This window comes from Eumetopias jubatus, unplaced genomic scaffold (assembly GCF_037043125.1).
Source record: "Eumetopias jubatus isolate StellerSeaLion01/CBP00866 unplaced genomic scaffold, mEumJub1_p1.0 scaffold_6, whole genome shotgun sequence".
NCBI lineage: Eukaryota > Metazoa > Chordata > Mammalia > Carnivora > Otariidae > Eumetopias > Eumetopias jubatus.
The window spans coordinates 8,946,497-8,963,212 of record NW_028274812.1 but is presented as its reverse complement, the minus strand read 5'-3'; the positions used below and the strand labels follow the sequence as shown (position 1 = coordinate 8,963,212).

At 47.8% G+C, this 16,716-nt stretch overlaps 1 protein-coding gene across 1 annotated transcript in view; it reads left to right on the top strand.

Annotated features, from left to right (window-relative positions):
- The window catches only part of FNDC1 (fibronectin type III domain containing 1), a 100,619-nt gene that overhangs the window by 31,944 nt on the left and 51,959 nt on the right, over positions 1-16,716 (top strand). The window contains exon 5 of the mRNA XM_028103351.1: positions 10,689-10,895. Coding sequence (XP_027959152.1) covers positions 10,689-10,895 — 207 coding nt within the window. The remainder of the gene's footprint in view (positions 1-10,688; positions 10,896-16,716) is intronic.

Genomic DNA, 16,716 nt, shown 5'->3' with positions numbered 1-16,716 from the left:
AGGAAATATCTATGGTCGTATGAGAAATGGATATTTCATAATCTAAAATTACGAATTCTGGCCTTTTCTATCAATAGTTCATCAAAACAAACACTGACCTTCAGGTATATCTTCTTGCCAATTTATTTAAATGTGACTGATGTGGAGAGTGGCAATTCTAACCCTAGTGTCCTGTGATGGGCCCTTTCCTGACCCATTGACCTGAGAGTACAGTCATCATCAGGCTGTACTCCCTACCACGTCCACTCCCACATGGCTGGCCGGGGCTGCAGCTCCAGCACATTCCTGAATCTGTAGCTGTAAAATCCTGCAGCTGTGAAATGCTGGGGCTTGATGGGAAGGTTCTAGGCTCCTTTCTAGGAACCATCTCAGGTTCTACGCTTTATTCTAAGGTTCTAGGGTTCCTTTCAGCTGGGAAATTTTGTGAATTTAGGATATGAAGCGGATCGATTCCACCACTTATATTGGGTGATTTTAATCTTAATTTTATTCAATAAATTCAATAAATTTAATTTTAATTGCTTTGCAAGCAATTGGGAACCATTTGTAGTACTGAGAAATGGCTCTGCGCCTTTTTCTCCATCCCTTTGAATGTTTTAGGTCAGCAAAATCAAAAATCATATTTATTAGAGGGAGAAACACTGAGTTGCAGTTTCTAGGTGTCGAATTTGTGCCTGAGCACACGGAGGTGCCCAGAGTAAAGAAGTGTCTCCAGTGATCCACTGGACACACCTCTCCCAATGGCCCCGTTGTCTGTGCCGCCTCCCCTTCTCTGTGTGCGCCGGCACGAGTGCCACCACATGAGCCAGGAAGAAGCCCCATGAACGTATTTAGACTGTCAGTGTCACTCGGGGTAGAAGGTGCTGGTGTAGCACACCCGTGAGCATTTACACACAGTGCTGCAGCCTCCGGGGCTCCATCCGGAAATGCTGGAGACAGGCCAGGGGGCTGCTGTGGGCCAGACCCGGGCTTAACCTGTATCCCAATCCAGAATTTTTAAGTAATTTTGATCAGATGGTCCTCTTTTCACACGCTAGTTTCAATTAACGCCCTGGCCAACGGGAATTAATAATGTCTGTGGCCTGATTTTCTCAGTAGCTTTCTCATGCAATCATGAGCTTTATTAAGTGCAATTTACAGGGCAAAAATCAGTTTCTGCTCCCTAGCCCAGATGGTGAGCCGTCTCAAAGGCAGGATGCTTTGATTTACTCATCTTTGTATCTCCAGGGCCCGGGGCAAGCACACAGTAGGCCCTCCATAAACGTTTGTTAAGCAGAAGTGCATTTGGAGGCTGCTTGCCCTCGGTGTCTGTGCCTTGGCAGAGGAGATGAGCAGTGACAAGGGCTAAGGCAGTGCGAGATGCGGAGCGGGGTGTCAGGAGGTCGGAGTCACCCCTGGCTAGTTCAGCCGCTGCTGCTGGGGGTGGTCCTGGGCAGGCCAGCGTGTCGGCCACAGAGGGGTGCTGTCACCAATCAGAGATCCTAATTCTTGCCTTCTGTGTCTTGGAATGACATGGAGTGCATTTGTGGATTGGAATTCCTTGAGGCGGCTGGTCTGTGTAGACAAGGCGTGTACACAGCAAGATCCGTCTGCTGTGGGGATGCCCCTTCTTCCTGGGGGCTCCCATCTTATCGGAGTGCCTGCTTCAAAGTCACCTCTCCCATTAGAGTGTAGACTTCCCCAACCTTCGAGCCCATTCTTCAACAATGAAAAAGTAGGCGGTGGAGGCTTCTGTGCGGAGCTGTGTAACTGCTCCGGTAGCCGAGTGTCCTTGGTTCGGAGCAAAGCCCTCAGGGATTCCAGCCCCCAAAAGAAATGCCCTGGAAGGGAATCAGGAGCTGATGTGGACTGGAGAGGCTTCTCACCACATTCTGTGGTGTTTCCTCTGTATTGATGAATGTGAGTATGTGCTCACAGATTTTCCATCAGTGAGTAGCTAGGAAGCCGGCAACCAGGAGTGAGACCGTTTCCTCGGGTGTGGGGTGGGTGCTCACTTCAGTGGCTGCTCCCAGTGGGCAGGGCACGGCCCGAATGCTGGAGAGATGAACTGTCCCCACGTGTGTGGCCTTGAGTGAAGGGGCTGCCGACTTTGCCTTCATGTCCTGCACCTGTTAATATACCTAATGCTTCTGACGAGGTCAGCATCTTGGGGGATGGCAGACCCATCATGGGCTTTTGTTTTCATGTCTGAGTGAAAAAGAGGCCAGCCATGTCCCTTGTGAGGTCTCTGAAGAGGGATGTGGTTCTTATATAGGATCCCTGCAAATGCAGATATTAGTCCTGAAAGAAAGCCCTTCTCTTTGAACTTACCAACCTACTCATATATCATAACTGGGTCTTCCATTTGCAAAGCGTATGTTGGGTCACAGTAGAAAGTTGAATTAATCAGTAGCCACTCAACAGAAACAAGGTCTTTCATTTCCAGAAAAGAAGTGTGTTACTTACTGTCCTGCTCCCGAATGAAAGCAATGCCGAAGAGTTAGACTAAAATAAACAAACTGAACCAAACAAACCTTGGAACCAAGACAGTTTTCCTCAGACTATTTCCCACTCCTTCGTCTTGGCTTTCCAGAGTCTAGGAGGCTAGCCCCTCGTTACACTGCAGGGTGAAGAAATGCCAGGTGTCTGCATTTCAGCTGCTGAGGCGATCAGGAAAGGGCTGTTGCTTCCCTTGCTTTCCGTGGCCCTCATGGGTCCTCAGGAAGAGCTTCTGGAAGAGACACTGCCCCCAGAGGGATCTAGAGCAGATGCTTCCAGTGACTGCACCTGCCCATCTCGAATGGAGGAGACCTCCACAGCTGGAGAAGCTCCCTGATCCCCTCAAGCTGTGTCCGTGGGGCTGGGCCAGGGCTGAGCTCCCCCCAAGCTCCTGTCGCAGGTGGCTGAGGACATTGGTGGCTGGTATTGTTCTTCCAGGCTTATAGATGAGCCGCTGCCATGAGTAGGAAGCCTACCCTTGCTCGGCCTACCCAGTAAGATTGTTGGCTTAGTGTAGGGAGAGATGCCCCTCAAAAGGCTTAGGATCTGTAAGAACCGAGGGACATGTCCATGCAGGTGGTTGCTGAACCTCTTCATTCTCACACCCGTGATAGGGGCTTCACGGCCAACCTGTGCAGAGCCCTATCTCAGGGGAGATGGCATTTTGCAGCCCTAGTCCTGTGGGGTGAAATCAATGGCATGAAGTAGTTTTCACTGATATTCATAGCACTGCTGGGGTCAAAGTCAGCCACGGGTGGACACTTTGGATGTCAGCCTGAAGCTGCTGATGTACCAGTGGTCCTTGGGGCTTCTCAAACTTAGCTTCTCAGAACCTGGGAGGATGCCACCCTGCTGGAAGCCACAAAGGCTTAGGAGATATGGGCCACGTCCACAGGAAGTGCTTTCTGGATGATCTTTCAAAGTGTTACTTTCTACTTTAGAACAAACACTGAGATATTAAAGAGTAGTCTACAAAATTGAAGTGGGATTTTGAGATAAAGACTCTGAATAAACTGCCTTGTGCCAGGCTTCTGGGATTGCACCATCTTCTGTGCTGTTAAATAAACTTCAGGGAAAAGTTTGAAGAACTCTGCTGAGTGATAAAGGGATTCCACAATCTTGTGAAACAGACAGCCGAACAAGACAAAATGGCCTCGGTGGAGAGGTCCCAGAATGGCCTCTGTGGAGCAGTCCCAGGATGGCTTACAGTATTTGCTCTGTTTCTGAGACAGTCCTCATGGGTTTTGAGGGCCACCCTATAGGGCACAAGTGCTGACAGCCTCGTACCAGCCTGTGGGGTTGGTTTCTGACTACAGCGTCCTTTCTCTACTCCGTGCCCAGTAGGATGCCCTGTGGCTCCTCATCCAGTGATAGTCTGGACGTCAATGCGTGATCCCAGAGTGCAGGAGGGAAGAGTCTGTGAAGAGCTGGACAGGTCCAGGGGGCAGGAGGAAGCTTGACTGAAGACATTCATTTGGCTTGTAGGAGTTAGTGTCCAATGTTTTATTTTTTATTTATTTATTTTTTTTAAGATTTTATTTATTTATTAATGAGAGACAGAGAGAGAGGCAGAGGGAGAAGCAGGCTCCCAAGGAGCAGGGAGCCCGATGCGGGACTCGATCCCCGGATCCTGGGATCATGACCTGAGCTGAAGGCAGACGCTTAACCATCTGAGCCACTCAGGTGCCCCTGTCCAATGTTTTAGAAAGGCTCTTGGCTTCCACAATCCATAACATTATTAGTCATTGGCATTGATGAGTTTGGGGGAGATCAAGGTTGTTTTTCTTTCTTTTCTCTTCTTTTTTTTCTTTAAGATCTTCTGTCTTCTCCCAAGCCCTGGAAAGGCAGTGAGGCACCTACTGCCTCTAGGTGTGGGCTTGGGGTTGCTGTTCTACTGTCTCTGAGGGTGGAGAGATGTGTGTAAGTAAGTAAGTAAGCAAAAATTCTCTCCTTAATGTCCCGACTGCTTCCCAGGATGAGTCAGGCAGCCAGGCCATCGGTGTGGCTGCCCAGGTGTTGGGCCCTTCATCACATGGTGTTTCCTGGAGCGCTGAAATGTACAAATGTCAGGAGAATTGTGTGATGAGTGGCTCTTGATGGAACAGATGGACTGACTTCCCTTAAGAGCAGCTAGGTCCTTGGGGACAACACTGGCATTTTCTGTAAGTGGGTGTACTCGTGGCATGGAAGTCGGGGGCAGTGACTCCTGGAGCAGCAGACCAGATCCTTCACCCTGAGATGTCTGTGAGGCACCAAGGGGGACCTTCTCCCAGGGAAGGCACCATGCTTATGCCATAATGTGGCTGCTGGTGACACCAACTCTGCAGCCACCAGGAGCTTCCAAACAAGAATGAAGTGGAGACAATCAGGGCTACAGATCCAACAGACTGCAGTTCCAGGCCCATTTTGTGCCCCTGCTGTCTGGCTTCAAAATCCCCCCTTAAGCATCCTGAGCCTCACTCTGTCTGTACACAGGCGTTATTGGGAGAGAGTGAGGATGTTTGTCAAATGCCTTCTACATGATAGGGATCCAATAACATATGAAGGTTGGTGACATGGTGACAGACACTATTCTAAAATAAAGAAATAAGATACCCTTTCTCCTTATTGTTAAATAGCTAGGCCTATCCAAATATCACACAAAAACCCAGTAGTCAGAGTATTGAGGATATTTATTGGAAAAGAAAACAACGGTGTTCAAAAGACTTCAGCATAAGTATTGCAAATGTTGGTGTGGAAGGAGAGTTTCGTGAAGCATTCAAAGGTGTCTCAGGAGATGATGTGTCAGAACTTGCTCAGGAAGGAGACCTTGGCAGACATCACTCAGTGCCAGGCCTGGGCCTATGTCAGTGGCAAGGAATCCATACTCCACGTGGGGACAGCAAAGCCCATGTCCTGTCTCTGTTCTGGCTGTCCACAGTTCATCTTCACCCCCTTTAATGCACCTTCCCTCCCCCTTTCCTGCCCTCCCTCCTCTTCCTTATGCTTATTCATCAAAAGTATACATAAGCTGGGGCATCTAGGGGACTCAGTTGGTTAAGTGTTTGCCTTTGGCTCAGGTTGTGATCCCAGGGTCCTGGGATCAAGCCCCGAGTCGGGCTCCCTGCTCAGTGGGAAATCTGCTTCTCCCTCTCCCTCTGCTGCTCCCCCTGCTTGTGCTCTCTTGCTCTCTCTGTCAAATAAATAAATAAAATCTTAAAAAAAAGTACACAGAAGCTTTGGACTCCCACCTGGCTCTGATAGAGGTGGGGGCTGGGACGTGTTTTCACAAGCCCTCCAGGTGAGTGTGGTGCACACTGTGGAGTGAGGGCCACCACGCTGGCCTCACGGGCTGGACCCCTTCCTGCTGTATGGACCAGTGCCTCTGCTGGCCTCAGGGTCTGATGTTTGGGGATTGTGGGGAAGCTGCTGGGGGCAGAGGAGGGGTGAGTGGAAGGCCAGTGAGCACACAGGCCTGCCCTTTCAGGCCATGAGGATGAGGATCGGGACCATCTATCTCTGTAAAGCTGGGAGGTCAGTGAAGTGGGGTGTCAGGTTGCTCAATGGGGCTGTGTGCTGAGTGATAGTGGATGTTCTGCTAGAGAATGAGAGTGTCCTGTTAGCCGAGACCAGGCTGAGGAAAGTGGTCACTGGACAGCAATGGTCATGGACCCTTTTATGCCAACAAAGAGCAGGGACTTGCTCAGGGTAATTGATAATTGTTAGGTGTTGATGAAGAATAGCTATCAGTTTATGGTGCAGAAAAAAGGGTCTGGATTAGACCACCTCATAGCTGAGAAGGTTTTCGATGTAAAGAGTCTTTGACAATAGCGTGTTCTTCTGCTTATGTCTGATTTTTTAAGACACATTTTTTTAGTGCCCCCTGTGTGCAAAGCATCACGGTAAGCTCTGTGGTGCGACCATGGCTCACGTTCTGGAGGGGGCGGCCCACCCATGCAGGGGTCTGATAAATGAGGGATTTCATTTTTATCGCCGTCACAAGCACATCTAGCAATTAATGGGTGCTTAATGTATGCCAGGAACAGCTTTAAATACTTTATGTGGATTATATTACAAAACTCGATATGCTATATATATTTTACAGGGGAGGAAACTGAGCTTCAGTGAAGGTTCTCAAAGTCACCCAGCATGAGAGTACTAGACTCAGATTCAGACCCTGACTTTAGTGCCTGGGGAAGCCCAATGCAGAAGCAACCACGTTCAACTAGCGTTGGATTGTAGATGGGCACAGCATCATGTTGATCTTTTGATTTTTTTGGTTTTTTTTCTTTGTGAAAAGAAGAGATTTTGATTTTGTATAATTTCAGAATTTTTGCCAATTTGTGTAGCTGGCAGTACAGATCAGGAGAGATGTTCTAATACTGTCTGGCCTTCTGGAGTCTGCTATAATCAAGGTGGTAATTGTTGCACCCAGCTGACCTGCCAAATAGACAGTGTGTAATTAACCACTGTGGGTCTTCTGTGATTGGCCAGTTCTGAGTAATCTACCTGATTCTGTTGCACTGAGAGCAACGGAGGAGGGAATGTGTCCTGCCAAGTTTAAAACACACTCTGCACTGGTTGACGTGAACGTGATTACTCATGGTAATTGTGACTTCCTGTTTTCAAGATAAAAGACTTACAGAGATTTATCAGAGAAATTTCACAGGGCTTCTGTGAAGCTGTCACATAGGGCTTAGAGAAAGCACTGAAATAATTTCATGGCAAGTGCCTTTGAACCATATGGATAGTTTTGTTTTTTTTTAATGTGTGCATCAGCTTAAAAGAGGATTACCAGATGATCTATAAAGATCTATAGAAGGTGTTTGATGGTATGTATCCCAGAATATTAAAGAAAGGAAAATTTCAAAATGCTTGAAAAAAAAATTACGGTTGGCTTTTCTAAAACCAAGATTTGAAAGATGGGGGCGCTGTGTTGAGGGGGCTATTTCCACCTTACTCTGTGGTTTTCAGAGTCAGTGACTTCTGTGTATGGCGGGGAGTTCTTGGGGCAGTCTTTGGCAAGAGGCCTTCTCTTATTTGCTACCGGCTGTGTGTACTGTCTGGTCCATTTAAATGTGTGTGTGCACACACACACACTGCACACACATGCGCGCGCGCACTTCATGCCTACTCTGCCAGGCATTATGCTCACTCCCTGAGGAGGGGTCTGTCCAGCTCAGAACCTTGCTTCGCATTCCTTGGCAGAAGAGGTTAGGTGGTTGGCGGGATGGCAGGTGGGGGGAGGGGAGAGCTGAACTGGAAGGTGTCTTGCAAAATGAGAATGGAACGCAGCCCACAGTGCTTGAATTCAGGTCCTCACTTGGCACTTAGTAGCTCTGTGGCCTTGGGTCAGCGATGTCACCTCTTTGAACCTCTTGGGGATTATGACATGTATCCTACTTAACCTGGAAGCTCTTGTAAGGACAATTAAAATAAACCACGTGAGGGCTTGTGGTAAACTGTGAAGTTCTGTGTAAAGTAGGCAGCATGGTTGGTGGCTGGGGCTAGCCTCAGCCCTGTTCCCTGTAGTAAACTGTGAAGTTCTGTGTAAAGTAAGCAGCATGGCTGGTGGCTGGGGCTAGCATATGAACTCCCTGTTCCCCCTGAGTTCCTTGCTGAGCAGACCTGGCCTCATTCTCCAGCCATGGTGTGGGGTGGTTACACAGCAGGTGGGGGCCTGGGGTGAAAGCCTGTACAGTTTGATGGGGGCAGTGTGGCTGATGCCTAGACAGAGCCACGGGCTGGGCACCTGAAGCAATAACCTACTGCCATCTGAGACGGAACTCCATGTCCTTGAAACCTTGGTGTTTCCTGCTCCTCAGGGACCCTGTCACTGTTCCAATGGTCTTTTTCCTTCTTACAGTTTTGTCATCACTTTACTGTTGAGTGTCAGGGGTTATTTGTTTGGAGCAGAGACCCTCCACGTTCCCAAGGCCCAGCAGGGACAGTGCACGCTCCAGGAGTACTTTGCCCTGTAGTGTGCATGGCCGGAAGTGTCCCAGGACTGGAACAGAGCCACAGGGCAGAGAATACCATCTCTGTTCAACTGATTTTTTATCTGACTCCTATGAGACCCATGTGTTTGTTTTCAGTACATTTGCCCATTTTGTTGGAGGTCATCCCAGAACTCCCACACTGATGTGTTGCTTTCTGCAGTGGTGGGAGCATTGCCATAGACCACAAAGGGATATAGAACAAGTGCCGGGGTGGAGGGGTGACATTGAGGACAGTCAAGTTGATAATAGCACCATGGACACCTGTCCTGTTTACTGCTGCCCCTCAGGAAATAGACTGTGGCAGCCATGGTTGGGTGGTAACCCTGTCATTTCTGCCCCCCAAAACAAGCAGTGCAAATGGCCTGTGGCAGCTTGAGCAGGTGTCATTTTCAGCCCCACATCACTGATAGGTTCCCTTGAGGAGGTATGAGCTTCTTATAGAAGTAAAGTAAGCATCATATGTTGTTGGCAGAGATCATTTTCACCTTATGAACTTTTAAAAAACACAGTACCAACCCTTGCCCAAAGCTGGGCACCCCATAAAATCAAACCCCAACCTCAGGTGGTTCACCCTCAGAGAGTCTATGTCATCACTCATGGGAGGGTCTTCTGTTAAACACAGAGGGAAACATGACTTAGAGGCTGTAAAGACAGAATGAAGCAAAGGGTTTTGCTTCCTGTGAAATTTTCTCTCCACGTCTATGACCCTGCTTGTGGCTCATGTCAAGTCTATTTCATGACTTTGTACAAAGCTGAAAATGACGTGAACACTATTCCTGAGAAAGTCAACTTGGTTATGTGTTTTGTTCTGATGAATGTCCTCTGCAAATCTGCTGACTTTAAAAACAAACCAAACATCATTGTTGATAAATGAGACTGAACATGCTGCTCGTTATGCAGATTTTGCTTTTCGTACGTGGTTTTTATGAGACATTGCCTCCAGTATTTAAAAAAAGTCTTCTCACTCAGACCCCACACAAGGTCTATTCATCAGTGACCCACGCTGATAAAGGAAATTCGTGTCCACCTTTGTGACACAGTCGCCTGTGGATAACTCAAACACTTAATAAGTTTTGGCAGCCTGGATCTTTCTAGAAACATGGGGCATCACATTGGGAACTCATAAGAATAACTAAGTCATAGGATTAATATAGGAACTCATGCAGTTAATGAATGCTGTGCCATTAATGAGTTGGGCTATCAGTATTGAACATGTTTGGCAAATTATTTTCTTTTGAACTATGTAAATGAGCATATTTATCATTTCCATAATCACTTGGTGGTCCCTAATTTTTATAGAAGCTAGTCCTTGAAATTGAGAGCCTACCTCTTAAGTTGGAACAAAACTGAGATCAGTTGAGTATAACCCTAGGGAACATGGTTACACTCATGACACCAGGCTGTAAGGGCAAGTTTCATGTGGTTAGTCCTTTAGGCTGCATTATTGGGTCAAAACCGAAAAATCTTAATAATGACTATTTTGCATGTCGGGGAAAATATTTACTGAACCATAACATGGTATTCTCTTAGAAGCCTTTAGGAATGGGGGTGCCCAGTAACTTGAGCAGGCTATCTCCAGCTAAGGTACAAAAGGATATTCCTTTTGATTAGATTCAAGACATGGGAGTCATGTGTCTGTCTTTTCAGAATAACCATCTCCAACGGCTCTTGACTTATTGTGTTATTGAAGTTTACACTAACTCATACATTAGATTTTGTTTCTATGTCTTCATAGACATAGCTGGGAATTTTCTAGTCTAAAAAATTAGTCAGTGTAGATGGTTGAAGAACAATGCTTGGAAGTACCTGGCTTCTATAAGCGGAGAGACGCTTATTAGCTGGACCATATCCCTGATATGGGCCAGAGTGCGGCTGGTGTCAGCAATAGGCTGTGTGGTCATCATCGCCCCCCCTCCCCCGCCTTAAGAAGGCAAAATAGATGAGAAAGAATGTTGTAAAAGATCCAAGACTTCCAGCTGGCAGGCTCACAATGGGGTGTTTTCACTTTAAGTTCTGGAGACCTCTCTGTCTGAAATGTGGGGAGGAATGGGGGCATCGAGTGTCGATACCCTTGGGGGAAAAGTGTTCCTACGAGAGTTGATTTACCAAAAATGGATGTTTCGAGCCCAGCTGCTAATTGTTGCTGCTCCATCTTTGGACAGACTTTCTAGACTCAGCGGTTCATGCTAAGGGATATACTGTGTAATCTTTCTGTGTCATGTCCTCTTTAAGAAAAGGAAGTGCCAAACAAGCCCTTGCGTGTCCGAGTCCGATCCTCAGACGACCGGCTCTCCGTTGCGTGGAAGGCACCGCGCCTGTCGGGAGCCAAGAGTCCACGCAGATCGCGGGGTTTTCTTCTGGGCTACGGGGAAAGTGGCCGGAAGATGAATTATGTCCCACTGACAAGAGATGAGCGGACGCACGAAATTAAAAAGCTGGGTGAGTTCAATGTTAAATGGTATCCGATGTGTTGATGACCTTTGCCATCATGTCAACATTTAGAAGCTTGTTCGTGACCGAAAATTATATTTGAGGTGTAGTGTTCATTTTCCAGGTGTGATGATTATTCACAACTGTGTTCTTGGCTCTGTCCTTCCTCCGTGCCTCCATGCTTTCAACCTTCAGTTAGTGGCAGGACAAGACCCTTCCTCCACGTGCCCATCAGCCGCTGCCTCACCTGGTAGCACCAGTTCCTTGAGCTGGGCCGTTTCCCTGGACATGGAGAAGCTGATGCTTTTCTCATCTTGTCTCTGCTTTCACCGTTTTGTTCTTTTAAGCTTTGTCTTAGCTCCCAGGACACTGGATCTTGGGTCCTTTCAAGATGAAATGTGGTGGCCGCTGATGGAGCCTGCATACCAGGCCTGCCTTCCTCCTTCTTTGCAAACCCTTATTGTGTGAAGGAAGCTTTGGCCATGGGACGCAGACAGGACATCTGCTGGACCGTGGAGAGATTATGCACAGGGTTCCAGCGCGGGTTGAGGCCTGAGCTTTGCTGCCCTCACTCACTGACCGGTCGGGACAGTGGCACGGGCCACGGTCCGAGCAAAGCAGTGCTGCAAACTCCTGCTTTTCTCCGCCTTTCCTCACGCCCCCTCATTGACCTGATGAGTTTGGTGGGAGGTGCTGGGAAAGTGCGGGTTGCCCCTTTGTGTGTCCTCCTCTTGCGGGGAAGCCAGGCTGTAGAGAGCACACGATCTGCTCAGCTCCTCTGGGCATATGTAACGTAGGGCCCAGGGCTGCCGGGCAGTAGAGCCTGGTAATTCTGGGGCTCAAACTAGAAAGCACTCTTGCCCCATCTTGCACATCTCTTGCACATCTCCAGCATAGCTGGTACCAGCAATAAATATGCTGGCCCCACTGCTTATTCTTCAGTCGCTTCCTAATTGGATCAGTACTCGGGCAAGGAAGCGGGGGTGATTTATTGGGCCCTCCCAGAAGACTGCAGTGGGACCTGGTGATCTCTTCACTTGCTAACAAAAGCCAGGCCTCGTTCAGCTTCCAGCATCGAAGAGATGGGCTGGAGGTGGGAAGGAGGACCGGATCCGGGCAAAGGAACCCAGAAGGGCGCAGCGCTGAAGGTCTGTGCTGTGAACAGAGTCACCGGTGAGAAGGCAGTTAAGTCTTCTGTCGGACACGATGAGGGATAGGCAAGTGGTGGGAAATGAGACCGGTGAGACAAGACAGAGAAATGGGAGAAGGAAGGGAGAGGAGAAGCCAGAGTGAGGGTTCCAGGCTCGCAGCAGTGATGACCAGCAGTTTGGGGCCCAGGAAGCAGCCCAGTGAGAAAGGTGGTGATGGAAATGGGGCTGCCCCATGGGAAGAAGGTCTGCTGGCCCCACCAGCCTCCGGTGCTCTGGGAACACAGTCCCCTCTGCTCAAGGCATGACCATAGATTCTGGAATTTGGACAAGCAGCTCTGAGTTCCTCAGGACTCCCAAGGCTGGCCCCCTGCGCCACATGGCAGGCACTGCTCGGGGCCACTTTGATCTGGTTGGAGACACTAGCGGAAGGCCAGGCTGGATTCCCTTCCTGAAATAGCCCGGAAGTCACCATCCTATTCGCTGCTGTCTGTTCAGCCACCTGCTGAAGACCCTTGGACAAGTCTGATGGGTGTTGTGCTGGGCAGAGCATCCATGTCATCTCAAAATTCAGACTCCAGGCTTCCCAGACCAGAAGACTGGCTACCTCTCAGCTCCAGTGCCACCGGAAACCACATGGGATCGAAGAAGGCCCTGGAGACATCCGAGCTGCATGTGCTTTGTGCGGCTTCAGTATTAGCAGTGAGACCTAGAGCCAGAGGCCCAGGCATCTGGAGACTCTTTGGTCATTCATTCCCAAGCTATCCCTTGCTCTGAATAGCTGTACCGTGTGGGGGGAAATGGGCCAAATTCTACCCAGATTATCAGCAGCAGAGGAGAGTCACTCCTTCTGCATTCCTGAGACTGCAGGGGAGCGTGTTTCCAGCGGAAGTTTTCATTGTTCTGAGTCTTTCATAGACACCACGCAGTAAAACCTCATTTAGTGCCGACGAGTTTCTCATCTGACTGGTTCTGCTGTCTCTTCATTTCCTTGGTAGTGACCCCTGGCTCATCTGAGGGCAACAGAAGGATTTGTTTGCTTCTTGAACTTGAGCCAGCGTGGGAACCGAGGTCAGAGCTGGGCTCCGGTCCCAGCCTGATGAACAGTGCTTCCCGTGCCTCCATGACAACATGTTGGCTTTTGAATTTTCATCAAACAAAAAAGTGTTGGACTTGCCATTGCCAATGCTCTACAAGGCTGCCATGAGGAAGGAGAGGGCTCCCTGGATGCTTGCTCCATCATGGTGGGGAAGATGCAGTGAATCCCGGCGCGGGGGTCGGGGGGGGGGGCGTCACAGTGGGCCTGCTGTGTCGTGGGAGGCCAGTGTCCTCATTTTATCCTACATAGGATTTTACTTCCGTTTATGACCGAGATGCCATCGAGAGCATGGTACCCGCAGAGGGTGGCCAAGGAAACTTGGAGAGAGGTGGACCCCAAGGTCCTGTCAGCCAAACTCCCACGCTCCCAGCCATTCATGAAGCGCATGTGATTGGACGTCTTCTATGTCAGGCTCCTCAGGGGGCACTGGGGCCCCAGCAGTCCCTCACGGAGACAGACCAGGGACAGAGTGTCATGAAAGCAGAGACTGTAGAGCAGGCCCGGGAGGCTGGAAGTGCCAGGGTGGGAGCCCCGGGCTGAGTCCCATCCAGGGGAGCATGGGCAGCCATGAGACGGAGGCCAGAGGACATAGCACGCACAGGGGCTCACATGGGAGCGGGACAGTAATAAGGAAGGAGTGCATGAGTTTGGGGGCCTGCAGGAAGTTAGGATGGATCGTCCCAAGTGCAGAGTTTCTACCGAGTCACACACTTGAGGTCGGGGAAGTGAGCCGATACACTGGCTCTGATGAGGGGTCCTGGGGTGTCAGGGGGCACTGTGACGCTGAGGTCATTTCAGAAATTTTATTTCCAGGGTACCAATCATCAGGGGCACAGAATGGAGCGTGTTATTATACCAGGGAGTCTTCATTATTTCTATGAAAAAGAGGTGGTTGCTTCATAGCCGGCACTTGGCTCTGGCCCTGCTCTCTCCTCACCTGCTGCAGTAAATCCTGGGTGTCACACTGGCCCTGACACCTCGTCCATGACCATGGGTGGGTCATCTCATCCCCCTGAGCCTGATTTCTCATCTGTGAAAAGGAGACCGTGAGAGTAGCTTTCTCATGGGCTTTTGTTGGGATTAAATGAGGAGCTGATGTGACACACTCAACACAGAAGAGACCAGATCCAGACACGTGGGCTGTTCTGGTTTATTCTTCCTTCATGGTAATCTCAGGCCAGGTTTCGTGTGGAGAGCTCACAAGAATCTGGGTGTTAACAACAACTTAGGAACTTTAAGAAATACATCACAAATATGTAAAAACATCAATTGTGGAAATTATCAATTTGGGGGGGCTCTTGATAAATGATGGGGCACTGCTTTTTAAGTTTCTTTATACGTGGTCCTGGGTTGCGAGGTTGGATGGCAGAGTTTTTCTTTGTTGACCTTTGGCTGCTTCCTTTGTCAATAGCACCAAGAAATTGACCATCTTCAGGGACTCCTCTTTTTGGAAGCTTAGTTCGATGCTCTATGAATCCCAATGTTACAAACCTGATTTTTCCCTTTTATAAAACATACATTTCAAAATTCGATGGTAGCATGTCAGAGCCTTAGCCTAAATAATAATTTACTCATCACAGCATGAGTTTCACCTGCCCTATATGTGTGTGTGTGTGTGTGTGTGTGTGTGTGTGTGTGTGTGTGTGTGTTGTGCAGAGAGAGAGAGAGAGAGAGAGGCTGTTCGAAGGTTGTCAGATATTATCCCCTTCTCCTGAAATGTGACTGGCCTACAGCAGTTTATAAGTTTCTCTGTGTGAGGTTTCTGAACACTGGTCTCCTTTTATGTTTAACTGACATGCTGTTTGTAAAAACAAAAGGTTTATTTTCCCATTACTGTGAAAGTTTGCAATGCCTGAAGGAAGACCTACAGTGTTACAAGTTCTCATTAGGATCTCTGTCACCTCTACTAATTTGCTTAAGTATTACCTGGTGGTGTATGATTAGAAATATATCATATTGGGGAGCCTGGCTGGCTCAGCCCGTTAAGCGTCTCATTCTTGATTTGGGCTCACCCGATCTCAGAGTGGTGTGATTGAGCCCTGCGTCAGGCTCCACGCTGAGCATGGAGCCTGCTTAAGATTCTCTCTCTCCCTCTCCATCTGTGCCCTGCCCTCTCCATGCTCTCTCTATCTCAAAAAAATTTAAAAAAATAAAGAAATATATCATATTGCCTCATTTTTATTCTTGAACTAATTAAGGCTGCTGCTGGAAGCCCAGTCAATAAAGCCTGGAGTGAGGCATTAGCGACTCTGGATCCAGAGAAGATTATGTGCCCCTTCTTAGGGGCATGCCTGTGGGCAAATCAATCAATTTTCTCATGGCTTTATGTCCTTACTTATAAAATAAGAAGGTCAAATTGGAATTTAATCAAGGTTTCATCAGGATCCCAGATTTTATGATTCCATGGCACTCAAGTTTTATTTCATCATTGTAATTTTTTTCCAAATAAAGTTTTCAAGTTTGGATTTGGTTGGCTACTACTGGGCCCAATGTACAATTTGGAGTGTGGGGTAGAGGGAACTAACTGAAAGAACAATCCAGAAATAAAAGATATATTTAAACTCTTATATTTGCTCTTAGCAAATCTTTGGAGGCTCAGTTCTGAGGATTTCAGTTTCTAAGGGCCCAGCAACCTCTCTGGACTGATAACCTGGTACACTCACTGTTCTTGTCTTGCTCCCTTCTTTTGGATGACAGATAAAAAAAACAAACAAAACAGACTGACCCCTCTTCTCTATTTGGAGGTAAAAAGAAATTGGGGGAATTCTGTGGGTAAATATACTATTCTTTTCTTTTTAAAGCATTGTTCATCTTTCTTCGATGTTGAGGAAATAGAAACCCATTTCTCAACTGGAGGGTGTTATGCTGAGTGAAATAAGTCAATCAGAGAAAGACATGTATCACATGACCTCACTGATAGGAGGAATTCTTAATCTCAGGAAACAAACTGAGTGTTACTGGAGTGGTGGGGGGTGGGAGGGATGGGGTGGCTGGGTGATAGACATTGGGGAGGGTATGTGCTATGGTGAGCGCTGTGAATTGTGCAAGACTGTTGAATCACAGATCTGTACTTCTGAAACAAATATTGCAACATATTTTAAGAAAAAAGAAAAAGAAGAAGATAACAGGAGAGGAAGAAAAGGGGAGTATGTCAGAGGGGGAGACGAACCATGAGAGATGATGGACTCTGAAAAACAAACTGAGGGTTCTAGAGGGGAGGGGGGTAGGGGGATGGGTTAGCCTGGTGATGGGTATTGAGGAGGGCACGTTCTGCATGGAGCACTGGGTGTTATGAACAAACAATGAATCATGGAACACTGCATCAAAAACTAATGATGTAATATATGGTGATTAACATAACAATAAAAAATAAAAAAAAATAAAACCTTATTAATAAAGAATGAGCACCAAAAAAAAAAAAAAAAGAATAAACTGGGTACTATAATTTAAAAAAAAGAAAGAAAAAAAAAAGAAACCCATTTCTCAAGAATTATGGGTAATATCACTTCCATATTTTCTCACATAATAATGTTCTTCTTAGGCCTAGTTTCTAATGTTCTTGGTCTCATCTTTAATTGTCCTG